This window comes from Dama dama, chromosome 8, assembly GCF_033118175.1.
Source record: "Dama dama isolate Ldn47 chromosome 8, ASM3311817v1, whole genome shotgun sequence".
Lineage (NCBI taxonomy): Eukaryota > Metazoa > Chordata > Mammalia > Artiodactyla > Cervidae > Dama > Dama dama.
Window position 1 is genome coordinate 10,473,664 of NC_083688.1, and position 22,672 is coordinate 10,496,335.

Sequence of the window (22,672 nt, forward strand, 5' to 3'; positions counted from 1 at the left end):
CAGGTGACCACAAACATCCAAAAGTGTACGCTCCCCTGGCCTGAGCAGGTAGAAGCTCTACAGAGGCTGGGGTTTCATTCTGCTGAGGAATGGCCTGCCTCTGCTCAGTCCCAAGGGCCTCTGTAGTGCTCGGGAACCACAGAACTCCTGTAAGATCATGTCAATGCCAAGATGGCAGGGAACTCTATCACCGGGCAGCTACTCTGTGTTACTGGGAATGTGGAGTCAGCAACACCTGGGACACCAGTCTCTTCTCTTGCTTTATACTCCTAGAAGCTGGCAAATGGGCTGACACAGTAGGTACTGAACTCGCTGAGTTAATGAGCAAGCAGTTCTTGACTGCTAAGTCAAATTCAAAGTCAAAAGAAGAAGAAAAAACCCGAACCACTGCTCTTGTCCCCTTGCCCATTTGAGGGTGTCAACATGGTAACTAGAAAGAGAAGTAGACTACCCATGAAAGTATCCTATCATGCATTCCATATTCAAATGAATATTTTTTTAAACCTGTTTTTAGCCATTGTTTTAGGAAACAAGAATGGACACGCTTGCAGATAAACACACTGCTTGACTGACTCGTAAGCATCTGCACAGTCCCCAGGTGGGAAGTATCCTGTAAGCGCAGAGAGCAACCACATTGTTGTTCTGTCAGAAACCAAGGGGGGTGGGGCCTCCTTCACACAGCTGCTGGTAGACGTCATTTAGAAACACAGTTAAAGCAGTTATAGAACTTTTATTTGCATGTTACACCTCATTAACTTATCTAAGAATCAGTTGAGATGATAAAGTATTAATTATTGCAGCATAAGGAAATAACACTTTTACAAGTTACTTCAATAATAGAACTATTTTATTAAACATATGAACGTACTTATTTTGTACAACACGCATTTCTTTCTCTCCTCTGCCCCAGGAAGCCAGCACTCTAGAACCCAGGTTTATAAAAACACAGTTTTGGCAGCTACTATGACAAGGTGAAAAAAGTGCAATTCTGAAAGTAACACCACATAACCAAAGTGGGGAACCAAAAAAGGCAGAGGTGAGTGGGCCCAGTGCTGCTCATCTTCTCTCAAGAGGAAACAATTTAAGAATAGAAACTCTTGAGCATTATTTAAGCAGTACTGCCCAACTCTCTTGGTAGCATCTCTCTTTCAATTCCATTTAGCTTGATGTTGTAACTAACTAATCTGTTACTTCTTTAAGAAATTCTGCCCTGGTTTATATCCTTTTCAGAGGCCCATATCCCTTTGAGCTTCAAAAACACAGAAGAGTAGTAGTAAGTTTCAAAAGGATGTCAGTTGAGATCTTTTACAGATGAAATCTACTTCCTAGAAGTCAACCCGCCAATTATATGCACAGCTGGTGACAAGAGGCTTCAAAAAAATGGTCCAAATGGAAAATATCTCAGGTACCCAGTTAGATCCAGTTATTCTGCGTCTGTGGATTTAAAATGATCATCATCCACGGTGGAATAGATGTGTCCTTCGTTGCTTAGAAAATCCACAGCTAGCCTAGAAAGAAAGAAAACACTCTAATGCAGAAGATAGGAAACTGCCTTTTAGATATGGCTGAATATGTAAACTTCCCTCATTTCCCAACTTTCTATCTTGTTGTTTTAGTCAGTAGGTTGTGTCCGACTCTCTCGTGACCCAATGGACTGTAGCCCACCAGGCTCCTCTGTTCATGGGATTTCCCAGGCAAGAATACAGGAGTGGGTTGCCATGCCCTTCTCCAGGGGATGTTCCTGACCCAGGGATCAAACGTGTGTCTCCTGCATTGGCAGGCAGATGCCTTACCAATTCACAGCCATTTTGCTCATAGAAGGCTCTTGCAGAGAGAAACATCAGTTCAATTGCAAAACTGAGGTAATCCATGGAGACAATGGTTTTAGGGCTGCCTTGGATCCCTCTCCCAGATTGTATAAAGCAAAGAAAGTAGGACCTCACTTAAATACCAGTCTAAATGAGCATCTGAAACTAGGATCTAGTCGTTCAGCTTGCACATAATGTTTCCTAGTAGAAATAGCTATTAAAAACAAACAAAAAAAAGCTCCTCATCCATCCATGGGCCCTCCAATTTCCCTCTGGGAAATAAAGTTGCAGGAAGGAAAGAAAAGGTCTTCCAGAAATGGTTTTAAGGCCTTCAGAGTTAGTGTCAGTATCATATTTAATAATAGTAACAACTTAGAAAGCACTTGTAACCGCCATTTTCCACCTCATCATCACAGTAACTCTTAGGACAGGAATTATTATCCTCATCTTACAGGACAGGAAATGGAATGAGACATGAGCATTTTTCTCTACTGAGATCTAGAATTTCAACTGATTTATAGTAACAGCTATCACAAACACAATACTCTGTTTGATGAGTTCATTAGAATCAGGAAGCTGCTCATCTAACAGGTTATCAGGACAATGATGCTGGAAGGACTGTCTAACGGCTTTAGGTCCAGACAGCATGAGGCATACTCTCCACATCTGGAACAGTAACACCAATGAGACTGTACACCAGAGGACCAGGAGCCAGGACCTCATTCCTCTAGACTAAGTTCTATAAGAGTTATCAGGTCAATTTTTGCTCAAAATGACATGCTTCACACATAACTGGACTTACGATTTGTTGAATGAGAAAATGGATAAGGGAAGTGACAGGCAGCACCATCTTTATGAGTCCTTTTTCTATTTTTCCATGACTGAACAACTTCCCTCTTATTTCTTTTTTTTAACTCACTTCTCATTAAAGGAAACCTTGGTGAGGTGAAATGGGTACATTCTGGAACCTTAGCTCACAGAAACCAAATACTCACTTGATTGAGGCTACGGACATGTGTTGGAGTTGGTTCTTGAGATCCTGAAAGTTCAATCCTTCAGGTCTTGGGCAAGCCTTGATCAAATTCAGCACCTGAAGATTCAAATCAGAAAGATTTCAATAACTACTATGAATCAGCTCCCTCCTATCAAGCAAGAATCTCTTTATAAGAAAGAAATGAGTCAGATACTTAGCACCATTAAGAAAGTAACAATTTACAGCTCTGCATCTTGCAAAGTCTGGAGCCACTCCATTGTTTACCTGGTTCTGGGCCACAGTGAGGCCATTTGCTGGTATGAAGTTATTCCCACTGAAGTTCCCAGCTTCACTCATTCCTGGATTGCTGATAGATGCTCTCCCTGCTGAGGGCTGAATTAAGGAAGTTCACAACATTAGTAAGTTTACCAATTTAAACATAGTTCTTGCTCTTTTAAATAGCTTAATAAGTAGTTTACAAAAAACAATTTAAGCAAATTTTTTTTTTGTTTTTCTGACCACAACGTATGGCTTATGAGATCTTAGTTTTCCAACCAGAGACTGAATCCAGGCCACGGCAGTGAAAGTACTGAATCCTAACCACTGGATCGCCACGGAATGTTCTAAGCAGAATTTTCCAAGTAACAATTGCTTAGACTGGAAAGGACAGCTATTATCTAATGAGTATTTCATAAGATAAAGTCATCTCTGAAGTATATATATCATATCAAACAGAGAGAAAGGTACTTCCTGGCGTCCCCTTTTCTTTGCAATGTGAGAGGAACCAGAGGAAAAAGAGCACAAAGAAAATTAATGAGTTCTGCTATAGTGGTATCTATCTTTGGTGCTCAATCATGCAAGCACTTACCAAGCGTCAGCTAGGCATTAAGCATTACAAGGAGAGAAAAGGAGACACAATTCTCATCACCCTCTTCTTCTTTTTAACCAAACTTTTAAAAAATAATAGACTATAGTCACTGTTTTCACTTTTCTACCCTATTTGGATTCTCCCTAAATATACCCCTGAAACTGTTCCCACCAAAGTCACCAATGCTTTTCAACCAATACAGCCAGTAATCCCTTTCAGTCCCTCATAACACTTGACCTCTTAGGAGACACTGCTGACCACACTCCTCTTGAAATGGACCCGTCCCTGGGCTTCCTAGCACCATATTTTTCTAGCTGTCCACTTAACTCTTGAACTCTGCCTTTTTAGTATCTCCTCTCAGTCTCCTCGTCTACCTATCTTTCAAAAGGCTGATAGTTCCCCCAGGATTTCATCCCAGACTTCCTCTGAGATCACAAATCCTTGTCCTAACCATCAACTGAAGACCACCACTCAGATGTCCCATGTACTTCAAAATACAGTTCACTCCTTTCCTCCCCAAATGGCCTGCCCCGCTATGTATTCCATCCCAGTTAGTAAGCTCAAGCCCAGTCCTGCAGAAGTCAGCCATCTGTATCTCCAGTCCCTCATCTCCCATAGTCTGTCCCCACAGCCTATTAATACAATCTCAACAGCTCCAGTCCATCCTCATCACCCCTAGTCTCCTGACCACTGTCTCAGCTGTAAGTCTCTCCTACGTCAATCAACCCTCCTTATTGCTCCAAGTAATAATTTCTGATCACGTCTCTCCTCCACCTAAAAGCTTTCAGCTGGCTCCCCTGCCTGTGAAAATAATATGAAACTCCTGGACATTCAAGACCTACCATAACTAGACATCAGAGTTTTTTTTTAATTCTTGACCACTAGCTTTTAACACAGGGACTTCTGGCCATTCACACATGCCTCTGACACTTTATTCCATGTCTGGAATGCTCCTTTCATCGTCTGCCTGGCAAACACTCTTCTTATCCTTCAAAGCCCAACTTAACTGCCACTGCCTTCAAGAAGCTGTCCCTGACACCCTCCCAGGCCAGGCTGGTTGTGCTCTTTCTTTCGGGTCTCAGAGCACTTGCCCCACTCCCTCTCACAGCAGCCATCACAGTTTTGTCACTTTCTTCTACAAGTCCCTTCAGCTTTGCAGTGCCTGGTGGGCAGCAGGTGCTCAGTCAATGTTTAATTTATTGAACTGAATAAAGATGACAAAAGATCAAATATATTAAGTACTCATTACAAGTAAAAGAGCATTGTGGAAGCTCATCAGGGGAACTCCCATCCAGGCAGGAGGCTCATTCCTTCAACATTTATCCATTAAATGCCAATGCTTTGAGGTCATAAAAAAAATAAACAACAAAAATCAGTCATGATCCTCTTGTTTTCAAGCTAGATGCTTTCACGCTGCTTTCTGGTAAAACAGAAATCTCATGTTATGATAATACTGACCTGAATGCTATTTCTTCCCTGGATACCTCTGCTGATATGATCTGCTTCAGGTATCCCCCCTACCTCCCATGTAAATTTTACGACTTGGTTTAGGCATCATCTCCTCCAGCAGGCCTTTCCTGATGTCTGGGTCAGGATAGGCAACTCCTCTCTGTGGTTCCAGAGTATACTGCACTTGCCACTCATCGCTGCTTTCACTGCTTAAGTGATCTGAACCACCCCCCCAATACTTGAGGAAACTCATTGAGGGAAAGGGTTATTTGATTTACTTCTCAATATAATTATCTATGCTCACAACTTCCACCTATTCTCTTTAAAACCATTTTTATCATAGAACATTTGATACATATGTATATGTTATGAAGCACAGTCATAAGACAAACACCCTAAGCTTTCTATTCAATCCCATTCTTTCTAGCCCATGTTCCCCCTACCCGTTACTGAATCCACTCTTTTGGAGATCCACGTTTCCAAATTCGACAGACCCCTCTCATCATCTTACCTGACTTCTGGGCAGCATTCTCCAGGTGAACTCCATTCCATCCTTAAAACACTCTTTTCAGAATATCCTATGGAATCACAGTCCCCAGTTTTCTTCCTGTCCAGCTGACAACTTCTTTGACTTTCCCTGGCTCCTGTGCCTCCACACTCCTAAAGATTAGTGTTCCAGATCTCAGGTCTCTAATAACTCACTAGTTATCTCATCTCATCTCATCTGAAGCTTTTATATACCATCCACACAATGACTCTCAAAGTGCTCTCTCTAGCCCTGACCCTCCCTCGAGTCCCAGCCTTATTCAGTCAACCTTCCACTCCGGTCTCCATTTGGGTGTCTAACTGGCATGTCACATTTGTTAAGTCCAAAACAGAATTCTGGATTTTATCCTCAAAACCTGCTAGCTCCACCTGGTTACTCAAGCCCCAAACCTAGGAATTGTATCTGAATCCTCTTTTTTCTTTAGATCCTGTTTCTAAACTATCAATAGGTCCTGCAGCTCTACCTCCAAAACAGATTAGAATCCAACCTCTTCTCCCAGTTGCTGCTACCATTCCCCCAAATTATAGCTGTTGCTATTGCTGGAGCCTCAGTCTGCTCTCCATACAAGAGCTCAAATGAGCTTTTGCAATGGTAAATCATACCACATCACTCCCTAGTCAAAATCTTCTAAAAGCTTACTATCAATGAGAAGAAAGTAATTCCTACTACAGCTATGAAGCCCTACCTCATCTGGGTCCTGCTTCCTTGTCTACATCCCTCTACCATCCTCCTGTTACTTGCTTCACTGCAGACAGTGTGGCTTTCTTAATGGTCTCAGATATGCCAAGCTTGCTGCAATCTCATGGCTTCTGATTTTTTTATTTCCTCAGCTTGCAATGTTCTTTTCTCACCTAAAATTATACCATATGTTTTCCTCCATCACTGTCCTGTCCTACTCTGCCTTATTGCAGAGTATCTATAACAATATATAATTATATATTTATTTTCTTGTTTACGATCCATTTCTCTCAAGAATGTAAGTTTGAGTGCAGACACTTAATCCATCTTGTTCACTGCTGTATTCATAGGACCTTGAATTAATGACAGGCATATGCTATGCTCAATAAATTGAATGAATTTCTCTTTGTATCCCCAATGCTTAGCAAAACGCTTGGCAAAGAACAGGATGCAAAAGCAAACCAGTTTTCCAGCCCCTCCTACTGTAACCAGTCCTCCACCTTGCTACCAGAATCATCTAAGGGCATTCTAATGCTCAGATCAACAAACCTTTTATGTGGTCCTACATGGACTTGTCAAACTAAATTCATACTACAGAAAAAAATGTTGAGAAATTTCAACATGAAACAAGAAATATAATTTCAGGGACAAAATAATGGTGAATAAATTTTCTCGTTTAGCCAACAGGTTAAAAGGGAAGCAGCAAAATGCTGTCCTAGTTTTTCTCTGAATATGGACTGAAAATCCTTAAGCGAAGAGCTAAGCCCATCATGATGGGTCTATACTTGAAGTCTGTCTGGGCCTCAACCATTCAAGACAGTGGAGAGGTATTGTGAGAGGAATATGAGTGTTTCATCTGGAATAAAGTAACATGGCAAAGCTCATAGAGAAAATTTTTTTAAGACTGAATGATGTGTGTCTTCTGGCTCGATCTGCAAAATGTTAAGGAAATCAAAGCCCGAACACAGAAGCAGTTCCTCCAGGGAAGAGAAAAAACAATGAGCGCGAAACTGCTCACCTGGCTGCTCGGCTTGCTCAGCATCATGTGTGCATTGACTACTTCCAGAATATGTGTGGTGAACTCATTCATATCCTCCAGGGGCATGATCTTAAAGGCTACCAGGCTTTTCTTGTTCTATTAAAATAAAGAGAAAAATGTGAACAAAGGCTAAGCACATTAGAGTCAATTTCAGGCCAAAAGATCATGGCTCTTTTCTTGGTTACAGTATTTTATTAAATGAGGAAAATGTGCTAGATATTGAAAATTTTCAGCTCAAAGTTAATTCAAATATAGTCAATGAAATATAGTCAAAAAAACAAAACTAGCTCAGAGATGTTCAATGATTTTCCCAAGGTTAAACAAAGAGTCCAGTCTCTAAATCCAGTGTCTACCCTTCCACACCTAATGAATGTCATAGCTGGCAACTGTAGGCTGAGATCTTGTTCTTTCTCTACCTTTTTGTTTTAAATTGAAAAAACTCATTATTTCCTTTTGAAGAAAATAATGAAATAACTTCAATATAATTCCCATTAAACATAGAGACTTAGTTAAGTCTTAAGTATCCCAAACGTAGGCATGACTCCAGAAACTGCTTCATGCAAATACATTTTAACTGTTTTTGTTTTTTTCTCACTTTACCTGGAATGATCTCAGATGACCAGCCACTTTCACATATGTTTCTGGAGGGACCACAGTGTTTTCACTGCTGGCATCCTAACAGAAAAAATACAAACACACACTTAGGTTTTAGTGATACTGGTGAAAGCCTCTTTAAAATTTATGAAGATAAAGTTACAATAAGAGCTAAAGGATCCTAATGTAGTACTAACTAGTTTTCCCTGCCTTTTAGAATTTAATATTTTAAAAAATAAAATCAGGAATTAGAATAATATTTCTAAAGGTAATTTCCAGTTCCAAGTTCTACATTAAAAAAAAAAAAAAAAAAAAAAAAACCAGCAAACAATTACGGCACTTTTCATTCAGTGTTCTCAGGCACACAACTTTCTGGTAAGACATGCTTCTCAGCACAGCAACTCTACTTTTAGAAATTTAAGAAAATTACTAACAACATGTAATCAAGATTTAGCTTTAAGAGTAGTCATCTCAGCATAGTTATGAATACTACTAAAACATTTAAAGCAAACTAAATATCCAACAAAAAGTACACATTCATATAACGGGATACTTTACACTGCTGCAAAGGATAATGGAGAATTCCATTTACTGCCTGTGAATATCAGTTGTGGCTCATCAATTGGGACTCAGCTTATTTCCCACGAGGTGAAACATACATGTCAAAACGTTAACAAAAGTTAACTGGGATAATTACAAATGATTTTAATATTTCTTTATGGGTTTTCTAGGCTATGTACCTATTATTTATAAGAAAAATATATAAGCTGACTCAGTTCTTTTCTGCTTCTAGAATGCGTGTGTTTGCGTTAAATTGCTTCAACTGTGTCCAACTCCTTGTGACCCTACGGACTATAGCCCACCAGGCTTGTCTGTCCATGGGATTCTCCAGGCAAGAATACTGGAGTGGGTTGCCATGCCCTCCTGAGGGGATCTTCCCCACCCAGGGATCAAACCCTCTTTTGTCTCCTGCATTGGTAGGTGAGTTCTTTACCACTAGCGCCATCTGGGAAGCCCACTTAAGAGAATACATGAGTATAAAAAGAAATATAAAATATAAATAGAAAATCTGGATGTTTAAACATAAAAAGCATTCCAATTCCCATCACCTGGAGGTTATCAACTATTTGCATTTCATTCTATTACTTTACATAGCTGAATCTATACCACAGATAAAACTCTGTATTCCCACAAAGAACATTTCAAAACCACTTGGAAAAAGTAAAGCTGGATGTATACTTCTTTCCTTTTACTAAAATATATCATTTAATTATAAAAAGGCTTAATCATATATAGAAATATGAAAAGAAACCATAGAAATTATAGAAGGAAAAATGAACAATTAAAAAACAATAATTTGAAATAAGGAAAAGCTTTTCAAAGTCAAAAGACAAACTAGAGAAATAATATAATTATGATAAAAGATTACTACTTTTCAGGCTTTTGCAAACAAAAATAAACACTCCTAGGGAATCAAAGTACTCAGACAACTAAAAAATCTCCCCACAAATTTACATTTTGTTCTTGTTGTTGTTCAGTCGTGTCCGACTCTAGGCGATCCCATGGACTGCAGCACGCCAGGACTCCCTATCCTTCACTATCTCACAGTTTGCTCAAACTCATGTCCATTGAGTTGGTGATGCCATCCAACCATTTTGTCCTCTGTTGTCCCCTTCTCCTCCTGCTTTCAATCTTTCCCAGCATCAAGGTCTTTTCTAATGAGCTGGCTCTTCCCATCAGGTAGCCAAAGTACTGGAGTTTCAGTTTTAGCATCAGTCCTTCTAATGATTATTCAGGGTTGATATCCTTTAGGATTGACGGGTTTGATCTCCTTGCCGTCCAAGGGACTCCCAAGAGCCTTCTCCAACACCACAGTTCAAAAGCATCAATTCTTTGGCACTTAGCTTTCTTTATGATCCAACTCTCACATCCATACATGACTACTGGAAAAACCATAGCCTTGACTAGATGGACCTTTGCTGGCAAAAGTAATGTCTCTGCTTTTTAATTCACTGTCTAGGTTTGTCATAGCTTTTTTTCCAAGGAGCAAGTGTCTTTTAATTTCATGGCTGCAGTCACCATCTGCAGTGATTCTGGAGCCTAAGAAAATAAAGTCTCTCATGTGTCCATTGTTTCCCCATCTATTTGCCATGAAGTGATGGGACCAGATGCCATGGTCTTAAGTTCTCTGAATGTTGAATTTTAAGCCAGCTTTTTCCCTCTCCTCTTTCACCTTCATCAAGAGGCTGTTTAGTTCTTCGCTTTCTGCCATAGTTATAGTGTCATCTGCATATATGAGGTTATCGATATTTTTCCCAGCAATCTTGATTCCACCTTGTGCTTCATCCCACCCAGCATTTCTCATGATGTACTTGGCATATAAATAAGCAGGGTGACAATATACAGCCTTAACATACTCCTTTCCCAATCTGGAACCAGTCCACTGTTCCAAGTCCGGTTCTAACTGTTGCTTCTTGACCTGCATACAGGTTGTGCAGGACACAGGTAAGGTGGTCTGGTATTCCCATCTCCCTAAGAATTTTCCAGTTTGTTGTGATCCACACAGTCAAAGACTTTAGCATAGCCAATGAAACATAAGTAGATGTTTTTCTGGAATTCTCTTGCTTTTTCTATGATCCAATGGATGTTGGCAATTTGATCTCTGGTTCCTCTGCCTTTTCTAATTCCAGCTTGAACATCTGGGAGTTCTCGGTTCACGTACTCTTGAAGCCTAGCTTGGAGAATTTTGAGCATTACTTTGCTAGCACGTGAGATGAATGCAACTATGCAGTAGTTTGAACATTATTTGGCATTGCCTTCTTTGGAACTGGTATGAAAACTGACCTTTTCCAGTTCTGTGGTCACTGCTGAGTTTTCCAAATTTGCTGGCATATTGAGTGCAGCACTTTCACAGCATCATCTTTTAGGATTTGAAATAGCTTAACTGGAATTCCATCGCCTTCACTAGCTTTGTTTGTAGTGATGCTTCCTAAGGCCCACTTGACTTCGCATTCTAGGATGTCTGGCTCTAGGTGGGTGATCATATCATCATGGTTATCTGGGTCATTAAGATCTTTTTTGTGCAGTTCTTCTGTGTATTCTTGCCATCTCTGACTAATATCTTCTGCTTCTGTTAGGCCCACACTGTTTCTGACCTTTATTGTGCCCATTTTTGCATCTCTAATTTTCTTGAAGAGATCTCTAGTCTTTCCCATTCTGATGTTTTCCTCTATTTCTTTGCACTGTTCACTTAGAAAGGCTTTCTTATCTCTCCTGGCTATCCTTTGGAACTCTGCATTTAGATGGGTATCTTTCCTTTTACCCTTTGCCTTTTGCATCTCTTCTTTTCTCAGCTATTCTTACAAATAGCCTCCTCAGATAACCATTTTGCCTTTTCCATTTCTTCCTCTTGGGGATGGTTTTTATCATCACCTCCTGGACAATGTCATGAACCTCCATCCAGAGATCTTCAGGCATTCTATCAGATCTAATCCCTTGAATCTATTTATCACTTCCACTGTATAATCATAAGGGATTTGCTTTAGATCATACCTGAATGGCCTAATGGTTTTCCCTACTTTCTTCAAATTAAGTATCAATTTGGCAATAAGGAGTTCGTGTTCTGAGCCACAGTCAGCACCCAGTCTTGTTTAAATATAGTTAAAAAAAAATTCAATCTCACTAAAACTAAATTACATATAAAAATAACATTCTCAATGACAAGATTGTATTTTTTAAACTATCATACAAAAATTTAAGACTCATAAAACCTACTGTTAGGGTGTGGGGAACTAACTGGGCATTCTCATGCACAAATTAAATTAAAAAATGCAAAATCGTAAATATAAGATTAACCAAAAAACAAAGTATTTTAAAATGTATATTTCCTCCAGAAAACCTAGTTTAATTCATCTTAAAGAGATTATTTCATAATCATGAAGAAATATACACACAGATACTCACTGGGGCCTATTCTATAATAACAAATGATGGAAATAAGTTAAATGTTCTGACTGGGTCTAGAAGCAAGGGATGATGTATCCTTATGATGGAATAGGTGGTCACCAGAAATGGGGGAGTTCTGAGTGAAAAGGGCAGATAATGAAGCAGTTGAATATCATATTATCCTTTATGTAAAACTGTAGGCATCCATCTCATAAATGTACAAATATGCAGAGAGAAATGTCTGAAAGGGTATTTATCAAAATGTACTCTAACAGGGCAACCCACTCCAGTACCCTTGCCTGGAAAATCCCATGAACAGAGGGGCCTGGTAGGCTACAGCCTATGGGGTCGCAAAGAGTTGGACACGACTGAGCGACTTCACTTTCACTGTAACAGTAATCATTTTGGGATGTGGGATTTCAGGTAATCTTTAAATGCTCACTTATTATAAAAGTGAGCAGCATACACTTCACATGAGTACGTAGTATTAGGCATCTTTAGTAATCACCTCCCCACCTGATGGCAGGGACTGTGTGGTTACATTCTTCATCTACCTGGAATCAAGCAGTCTAGTTCAGAATCAGTATTCCAATTATAACTGTTCAATAAATTCTCCTATATTTTTCTGAGGTGCAAAAAATAAAGAACGCATAACTATCAAGTTAACTCTTCATAGATGATTGTAGTTTTTGAAGTGAAAATAGCATACAAAGTATCCAAATTTTATAAAATGAATGCACTTTTAAAACAACATTAAAAAATGAAGAATCTGGGAACTTCCTGGAGGTCCAATGGTTAGGACTCCATGCTTTCACTGCAGGGAGCATGGCTTGATTTCTGGTCAGGGAACGAAGATCCCAAAAGCTGCACAGTGCAGCAAAAACGAAAACCTAGAAGGCTTCTGCCCAATTAAAAAATAAAAGGGTAAGAAGCATATATCTTCTTTCAGTCTATCTTCTCCATGTTTATACATACACTCAGATACATGTTGCTTTGCAAAAATGGGGCCACATCACACATACTATCTTTAACAAGCTCTTTTCCTCTCAACATTTATGGTAAACACTTCTTTGTGACAATGCATACATTTCTACATCATTTGCAGTATTTTAAATATATGCCATGGTTTAATTAATAATATCCTATTGCTAACATCAAGATTCCTTTTAGTTTTCCATTATGATAAATAATGTGATGATCAACTTACAACTAAACTTTGCACACATCTTTATCTCCTTAATGTAAATTTCCAGCAGTAGACTGCTAGGTCAAGTTTTCTGTGATGGGTGACCTTGATCATAGGCTGATTTTTGAGAAAGGTTATACTCATAACATCAAGGTAGGATGGTATACTCTTTCCCAGACAAACACTGACAAACCATTCCCCAAATTAAGTGCCTCCTGCTCTCAACAGAAGTAGACATTGCCATTCTTTTTTCTTTGCCAATTTAATAAGTTAAAAGTGGTATCTTAATGTTCAGTAAACCTGCTTTTTTATTGTTGTTGCAACTTATATTTCACATATTATGAATTACTTGTGCATTTCTTTCCCTGTTTCCTAAGGTGCAATTGCTTTTTCCTTTGTAAGAACTTTCATTAATTAAAAATTTTAAATGTTTGTAATATGTTGCAAAAAAATTTCCCACTCATTTGAATAATATTTACTCAGGGCCCACTATGTAACTGGCATTGTTCTAGGTGCTGGGATACAATGCCAACATAAAAAATCTTTGTATTCACAAAGTTTACATTCTAGTATGTCCTGTCACTTGCCCTTTAACTTTGTTTATAGTATTTGGGGAAGTTTCAAAGATTTTAAATTTTAATGAAATAAAATGTATTGACCGTTCATGTTAGGGTTTCTGTGTTTGACGTCTTGCTCATGTTTTATAACAAGACCTGCCTTTAAAAAGTAAAACTAAAAAAGTTCGACATCTCCAAAGTCCCAAAATAACCCCACCCTGATTCCAAAACAACTACTTACATCTGTATCAACCCACTGGCGAACATCCATGGGTGCAGCTGTCATGTCATCTATCTTGTAAACAATGTTGGTTGCAGCCTTCTCTGCATTTCTGATTATCCCCACAATAGTGACCTAGACCAGAAGGAAAAAAAGTTTAGTTTTCTTGGAAACCAAAGTAACATTTATGTATTTTTAAATGATGTTAGTTTTATTTCATTCTTCACGTTAAGTGACTCTTGCACAAATTATTTTCCATACCTGTGAAATTTCAACATTTCCAATTCTGAATACTTCATCAACCAGAGTAGCAGAAAGCAGTTGAGATATGGTACAGGGTACAATGTGCTGAGCTCGAGCTCTCTGAAAAAAAAAAGTATGCATAAATTCAATCAAGAAAATAATTAACTACTGTTCATTTAGCACCTGCTATGTGCCAAGCACTATACATATAACACTGAATCTTCAATATGATCCTATCTCTACTTCATACAGGTGAAAACCAAGGTTATATAGTTAACAAATGCCATACTTTAGATTTCAAACCCAGGTCTGTTTGACTCCAAAGTTCCTGATGAATGGATAAGTCTGTGCTGGACTAGGGATCACCAAAATGAGTAGACCAGATTGTGGACAGCGTAAGGACCTGCTTCTGGAACAGACTTTTAAGAAGAAACTCCACCTTTAGGATGAAGGCAAGCTGGAGCTGGATATTCATCACTGATGAGAAGGGGTCTGAGAAATGGTCAGCACAGAGAGAACTTTGGAGTTGTTCTAAGTCTCATGATAAATGACAACAGAAATTTAGACGTACAGCTTTAGGATAGATGTTCTGACAATCAAACACGAGTATGGGGGAATTGGGATTAAGGCGTGGTCACACTGGACATCCTAAAGGAAAGGGACAGGAGGCAATGGGCAGAAGAGGACAGACACCCAACTCACATCTGGAAGCAACCTAACAACAGCGTGAACTCTTATTTTGCCTACCACTGGTCAGAGGACATAAAGATGAGTATAATGGAATAGGATTTGCCCTCAACACACTCCTAGCTTAGAGGGGGTACAAATGTAAACAACTATCTTGATCTTTGTACACTACAGAATGAGAAACTCTATGTGGAATCTCAGGAAAGTTTATTGGAAATTTCAAGAAGAGGGAGCATTTAGGCTGGACCTTGAAGCATAAAAATTTTGATGGTGAAAAAACAGTGGGTAAGGAACATGCATTACAGACTGAGAGCAAATATGTACTTTCATAGACTCTTTAGGAAGGACTCTATACAAATCAGAAAAAGCAAGGTGCATTAAAGATGAGGGTTCTTCCTGTTGGAAATCAGTAAAATGCAAACCCAGTAACTGTTCTATATGTAAAACTGATTTAGAAGTCAAAGCTTATCTCTGAAGGTCCATGATACTAGCAACATTTCACTTTACTAAAGCATAATTTTGAATAGTGAGTACTGCCAGGATAGTAGAAAGTAAGCCCAGCCAACTACCAGCACATATGTCACAAAAGGTGGCAGCGAAGCTTGAGGGTAAAGATTATAGCTCCACCACTCAGGAGTAGTGTGCCCTTGATCACATTTCTCTATTCATCTGTTTACCTCTGTTTCCTCATCTATAAAACAAGGAATGATAAAATCACTAAAAATCATTATGAGAAGTAAATATATGGTGAAGTACCTAGACTATCTGGCACACTATAAACACTCAAGAAATATCAGCAATTATTAGGCCAGCTATTGTTCCTCACTCTTTCTATCTGCAATAGCTTTTGATAAGGATGTAAAGGAACAAACTATGTTTTCCAATTTTATGGTATTGGTAAATGAAGTTATATGCTATATTAGTATTTATACATTTAAAATCTGTGGAGGTTCTGTTTTCATCTATCACACTTGAGATTTTCACTGTATCTTTAGCATAAGAAAACTTAGGAGCCACTATGGTAAGAGCAGCACAAACATGGCTTTGGAGCCAGACAGTCCTATAACCTGTGTTCAAACCCCCCTCCACAGCCCTGGACACACTGCCACCTATTCTGTAAAATGAGGATATCAACCTCTGGAGCTGTAAACAAAACATATAATGTATATAAAAGCACTAATATCAATCTCTATATATAGCCATATGTATTCAATAAAAATTATTATTCCTCAGGTAAAAATGTTATATATGGGTAATTACTGAGGTGTTAGTAACACCTTCAGATTTGCCTCAAATCACAGAGGATTCTTGTGTTTTGTTAGTCAGTCAGTCGTGTCTGACTCTGTGACCCCAAGGACTGTAGCCCACCAGACTTCTCAGTCTATGGAATTCTCCAGGCAAGAATACTGGAGTGGGTAGTCATTCTTTCCTCCAGCGGATCTTCCCAACCCTGGTCCCCTGCATTGCAGGCAGATTCTTCACCATCTGAACCACCTGGGAAGCCCTCTTGTGTTTTAACGAGCACCTATTATGTGCCAGGAACTGATCACAAAGAGGTCCCGGTTTCTTCCAAAGCGTCTCAGAGAGAGTGCAAGCACAAGTATGTTTAATTTTGAAAAAAAATTATTTTTTAGTTGACTATGAACCACTAGCTACTCTGACAATACCGTAAAAAACCCCAAAAACAAAAAACCCACCATTTTAAAAGGCAAAACATGATAAATTTTGGAAATTTCACATGAATTGATCAAATATAACAGGTTTATAGTCAACAGGAGACCTTTTAGATAGAGTGTTAACCTAATTTACTATGGAAAAGGCACTGGATTTAAATACAAAAGACCTGGGTTTGAGACTCCAGCTTACAACCATCACTATCACTTTCCTGAGAGTTGGTCTTAATATACAGCCCCAGTCAGGTGGAGATGCTGAGATAAAAATTCTAACAGCCCGAAATGAAGAAAAATATTAAGCTTAAGAAGAAAAGATGAGAACCAATGATCTATCTTTTATGTTTTCCTTTACAGCCTCAAAGAAGACAAATTTAGAGGACTTGGAGTTCCCTCTGGTCTTCCTGGGAAAAAGATACAACAGACATAAGTTGCTCACCAGATTTTGGATTTGTGCAGCATCACATGTGCACTAGCTATGCAAGTTCAGGTGTCCCTTAATCACCTTGAGCCTATGTTGTGCAATGGAGTAAATAATAAGTCTCTTATAGGATTATATAAAATAATCATATGAAAAATACAAAGCAATGCCCAAATGTATGGGAATTATCAATGAATTCTTTCCTACACACCTGTGAATCAATAGCTCAGGTAAAAGCTTATCAACCTGGACAAAAAACACGGAACCGACTAATACTCAATCTTAACACCAAATTCTGTATTTTTAAAAAGATGAAATCAACAGCAGCTATTAAATGCAAACTTATTTCTGAAAGAGTGAATAACAAGCATTTGGGTAGCTTTTTACAGATCACTTTCCTATACTTTATTTATCAAGTCTCAGAACGACCCTGTGACATGAGTAGTACTAGTACTATTATCTGATGAGAAAAATCAAGGGCCACCAAAACTAAGGATGTAAGTTGCTTCACTAAACTCACACCAACACTTAAAAGGCAAAGTTGATTCTGGACACCATGTATTCTGGCTCCAAAACTCAAGCTGTTTTCAATAATACTCTCTGGGACCACTTATTGAAATCAACTCTGGGATAGGCATAATTATATTACTATAATATTAAGTCTCACAACTTTGTAAAGTATGTATTATTAATCCCATTTAGCAGGTGCAAAACGGACTCCCAAAGTTAAGAAATCTGTCCGATGAGACTCTACAAGGAGTGGCAGAGCAACGGTTCAACATATAATATATCCACTAGACTTCAAAGATGAAGCTCTTTCCACTGCGTTAGAACACCTCATTTGTCCGATTCTTTGCAACCCCATGGACTATACAGTCCATGGAATTCTCCAGGCCAGAATACTGGAGTAGGTAGCCTTTCCCTTCTCCAGGGGATCTTCCCAACCCAAGGAGGGAACCCAGGTCTCCCACATGGCAGGTGAATTCTTTACCAGCTGACCTGCCAGGGAAGCCCAAGAACACTCGAGCAGGTAGCCTATCCCTTCTCCAGGGGATCTTCTGGACCCAGGAATCAAACAGGGTCTCCTGCATTGCAGGTAGATTCTTTACCAACTGAGCTATCAGGGAAGCACCTCATTGCAGCTCCCCTAGAGGCTCAGCTGGTAAAGAATCTGCCTGCAATGTGGAGACCTGGGTTCAATCCCTGGGTTGGGAAGGTCCCCTGGAGAAGGAAAAGGCTACCCACTCCAATATTCTGGCCTGGAGAATTCCAAGCACTGTATAGTTCATGGGGTCACAAAGGGTCGGAAAGGACTGATAACTTTCACTTTTCAGAGCACCTCATTACATTTCATTGAAAACTGACTTTCAATACATGAAGAATGCAAACTAGGCTATACAAGCAAGTTTTTTTCCCACAAGACTGACTCATTAGTTCTATTGGTAAATTTCAAAATAAAGTCAAGTTAACAGTGGATGCAAAATTAGGGAAAACATCACTTTTCAATACTAACAGCATTCAATTATAAAATTCGATAATAACTGACAATTACAGCTCAGGTTTAACACCCTTCCTTCGTCTCACAGATTTTCTCTCACAGGTGAGTTAAGAATTTCAGGAAAGGATAAAATAAAACGAAAAAGCGTTCAACCTACGGATTTCTTTTCGGCCTGTGAAGCTGTCGGCGATCCAAAGCCCCCAGGGGACTGTGTGTAGCTGCTGGCTCCTCCGAAAGAGGAGGAGCTATAGCTTTCAAATCCACCTGGTTTTAAACAACAACAGTATAAACACCTGTGCCGCCCTCCAAGCCTCTGAAAAACCCACCCGACCCCCACCCCAGACTTCACCCTAACCATCCCAGTGTCTCCCTAACCGTCCCCCGCCCCATCCCACCACCCCCGGCCCACACGCCCCCTCAGCCGGCCCCCAGCTCCTCCCCGATCCTCGCCGCCACAGGCCTCTCCCACCCCGCGCCTTGCTAAATCTTTTCGGCGATTCTCATCACGCGCCCCGCCCATCATACTGTTCCACATCTTCGACACGATTCTCTCAGGAGAGAGTTCCAGAAGGTTCCCGTCTGGTGGGTTGGCCGACCCCCTCAACACCCCTGCCGCTCCCGCCGCGCTGTATCTACTTTTCGCTGGCGCCACAAACTCCTTCCCGCGAAGGACAGAGCCAATCAGCATCCAGAACGCTTAGGGCTTCAGCCAATCAGTGCCCACGAATCTACGCCTTTTCCTGTCTTCTCGCGCCAAGCTCCTGAAAACTCGCACTCTGCTCCGGTGAGGGCCAGAAGCTCCGGCGGCCATCATTACAAAGGGCAAAACAAACTGCGCAAGCGAAGGTAAGGCTGAGAACCACTGAGATAGGACGATGTCTCAAGAAAATAACCAATCAAGACGATACTTCCGCATCTCAGCCCGTGTACTCTCACTCGCGTTAAGTGAGTGACACCTTACATCACTTCCTTTCCACAGCCTTCTCCTCTTCCCGCCAAACTCTCACTAATCAAACGAAGCCCTAATCTAAAACGTTATGGTAGAATTCCTGCTTCTGCGTCTCCGGCTGCTGATCGCACTTCATTTGCGCCTCCGGGAAAGTCACAGTACTGGTTTCAGGGTACCTAGTAGAGTTGGTTGCGTATTCTTTTCCGTAGCTCAGTCGTATCTGACTCTTTGCGGCCCCGTGGACTGTAGCCTGCCAGGCTCGTCTGTCCATGGAATTCTCAAGGCCAAATTACTGGAGTCGGTATCCTCTCTCTTCTCCAGGGGATCTTCCCAACCCAGGAATCGAACCGGGGTCTCCTGCATTGCAGGCGGATCCTTTACCAGAGCTGCTAGGGAAAACCTTTCCATAAAGAGCCAAGTTCATTTCTTATTGCTACCTCCTCGTCCTTACTTTCCCCAGTGAGACTGTGAGAAAATTACACTTTCCCAGAATGGCAAAAAATATGAGAATAACATCCCCCCAACCAGTCTTTCCTCACCCAGATCTAATTCAACTCTGTGTCCTCGGTTGCTTCAAGTGCTCCGTATAACGTGGTTGTGTCCCTACCAAAGAGAGTGGACCCTGTCAGTCCTCTGCCTAAGTACTACTACATTGTTAGGACTCTTCCTCCCTCCTCCCCTGCCCCCAGTTACTTAAAAATATTTATTGACCTTCCACGCAGAAGGAAATGGCAACCCACTCCAGTGTTCTTGCCTGGAGAGTCCCGTGGACAGAGGAGCCTAGGGGGCTGCTGTCCATGGGGTCGCACAGAGTCAGACGCGACTGAAGGGACTTAGCATGCATGCATGCATTGGAGAAGGAAATGGCAACCCATTCCAGTATTCTTGCCGGGAGAATCCCAGGGACAGAGGAGCCTGGTGGGCCACCATCTATGGGGTCGCACGGAGTCGGACACGACTGAATCAACTTAGCAGCAGCAGCAGCAGCATTGACCTTCCAAGCTCTGTGCTGGCCACTGATATTCAGTGTTAAGTAAGATAGTCATAGTCCCTGGGCTTCTGGGCCATTGTATTTCCTTTTGATAAAACTGCTGGCACTGTCTTAAACATTTTACATTTATTAACTCAGTCCTGTGAGGTAGGTAAATATTGCTGCTGTCCTCACTTTACAGATGAAAACCTGAAACTCAATTGTGGGAGTCTACATTCAAGTCCAGGATGTCTGATTCCATCAACCAAAGTAGTTAGTGTACCTTCCTGGACATCCTAGAATTGGGGCACAAACTCAATTTGATAACAGGATCAGGCAGGAAAACTGTAAACATAATAGATTGGATAGTAGAGGAGAATTTGAAAAACTTTTCTTCACAGTAAGGAAAACAACCACACAAGCATAATGATAAATATCGACTGACATAAAGAATATGGACTCAGTGGGACTTCCCTGGTGGTCGTGGTTGGGAATCCACCTGCCAAGGCAGGGGACACGGGTTGGATCCCTGGTCCGAGAAGATTCCACATGCTGCAGAGCAGCTACACCTGTGCACTACAACTACCGAGTGTGTGCTCTAGAGCCGGGGAGCCACAACTACTGAGCCCGTGCGCTTCAAATACTGAAGCTCGGGTGCTTAGAGCCTGTGCTCCGCAACAAGAGAAGCCCCCCCAAAAGCCCCTGCCCTGCAACTAGAGAAAGCCTGCAGGCAGCAACAAGGACTCAGGGCTCAGTGTTGCCAGGTCGTTTAAGTTTTTTTTAGTAGGCGCCAGAAGCCTGTGATTTTATGTAAAAATTTGCAAATTTAGAGTGTTTGTAAGTAATTTAAAAATTGCAAAATGCTACCCAGGTCGAATAAAAGGTATCTGTGGGCCAGATGTTGCTTGTGTGCCATTCCTTTCCTATGTAAATTCCTTTAGCCTCAAAATCATTGCTGAGAAATACACAAGATATAGCCAAGAACAAAAGTCATACCAAGATAACATTATTATGTTAAGCTTCAGGTGACTGAAACTTACAGTGTAACAAGGAAGAACATATTTATGATATATAGGATAAAATGTTTCCAATAAGAGTATTTGGGAAAAATCAGATGTGGGTTCATTTGGGGTAGTCACCCTCATTTGAGGTGCAACTGGTTATAAATTCAGCTGAGAAGATCATACTTAAAAAAAAACCTTTATATTTGGCTGTGCTGGGTCTTCGCTGCTGCGAGGGCTTTTCTTTAGTTGCAGAGCACGGGCTTCTCATTGTGGTGGCTTCTCTTGTTGCAGAGTGCAGGCCGTAGCAGGAGCAGGCTTCCGTAGTTGCAGCTCTTGGGCTCTACAGCACAGACTCAGTAGTTGTGGCTTACGAGTTTAGTTACTCCAAAGCATGTGGGATCTTCCCACACCAGGGAGTGAACCTGGGTACCCTGCATTGGCAGGCAGATTCTTTACCCCTGAGCCACCAGGGAAGCCTAAGATCATATTTTTAAAATAAATAAAATGTTTTTAAATTCCATATATATGCGTTAGTATACTGTATTGGTCTTTATCTTTCTGGCTTACTTCACTCTGTATAATGGGCTCCAGTTTCATCCATCTCATTAGAACTGATTCAAATGAATTCTTTTTAATGGCTGAGTAATATTCCATAGTGTATATGTACCACAGCTTCCTTATCCATTCGTCTGCTGATGGGCATCTGGGCTGCTTCCATGTGCTGGCTATTAGCCTCCAACTAATAAAAATAAATGGAAAATATAAATAAATAAAATGGTGGACTTCCCTGGTGGTACAGTGGATAAGAATCCACCTGCCAATGCCGGGGAATGTGAGTTTGATCACTGGCCCGTGAGGATTCCACATGCTGCGGAGCAGCTGAGTCATGCACCACAACTCCCGAGCCTGTGTGCTGCGACTACTGAAGCCCAGGAGCCTAGAGCCTGTGCTCAGCAATGAGAAATCCCCGCAACAAGAAGCCCATGCACCACAGCAAAGGGTCCTTGTTTGTGACAACTAGAGAAAGCCCATGTGCAGCAACAAAAACCCAGAGCAGTCAAAATAATTAAATAAATAAAATGAAATATTACTGTTTTAAATATAAGAATGCAAAATGTCAAACTAAGATTTTTGCACCTCTTTTCAAGAGCTTGATGATCTGATAAATTGAGCAGAGGGCTCAGTTCTCAATTATTGATAAAATGATTAGTATTTACTTTCTGTTTGTGCATGGGGGGCAGTGAATTCATCTGTCAAGGTTTTGTTTTATCAAGTTGAAGACTTCCTGTCACATAGAAGGGATTTCTGAGAAGTCTTTCCTTTCCCTCTCCAGGTAGACTGCTGTCAGGGAAATTCACAGCAAGGT

General features: G+C 40.6%; 1 protein-coding gene across 2 annotated transcripts; it reads right to left on the reverse strand.

The window, feature by feature from the left end:
* Positions 1-829: 829 nt before the first annotated feature.
* RPA2 (replication protein A2) lies at positions 830-19,064 on the reverse strand. 2 transcript variants are annotated; one of them, XM_061148343.1, is made up of 9 exons: positions 18,909-19,064; positions 18,541-18,647; positions 14,126-14,227; positions 13,886-13,999; positions 7,963-8,037; positions 7,342-7,458; positions 3,067-3,174; positions 2,804-2,898; positions 830-1,508 (listed from the first exon to the last, which is right to left on the reverse strand). In XM_061148343.1, exons 1-9 carry the CDS (start codon positions 18,916-18,918, stop codon positions 1,424-1,426), a joined length of 813 nt encoding a protein of 270 aa, XP_061004326.1. In that variant the 5' UTR covers positions 18,919-19,064; the 3' UTR covers positions 830-1,423. The 2 variants fall into 2 exon arrangements, with proteins under 2 accessions (XP_061004326.1, XP_061004327.1); XM_061148344.1 differs by having other exon boundaries at positions 830-1,528.
* Between the last annotated feature and the right edge of the window lie 3,608 nt (positions 19,065-22,672).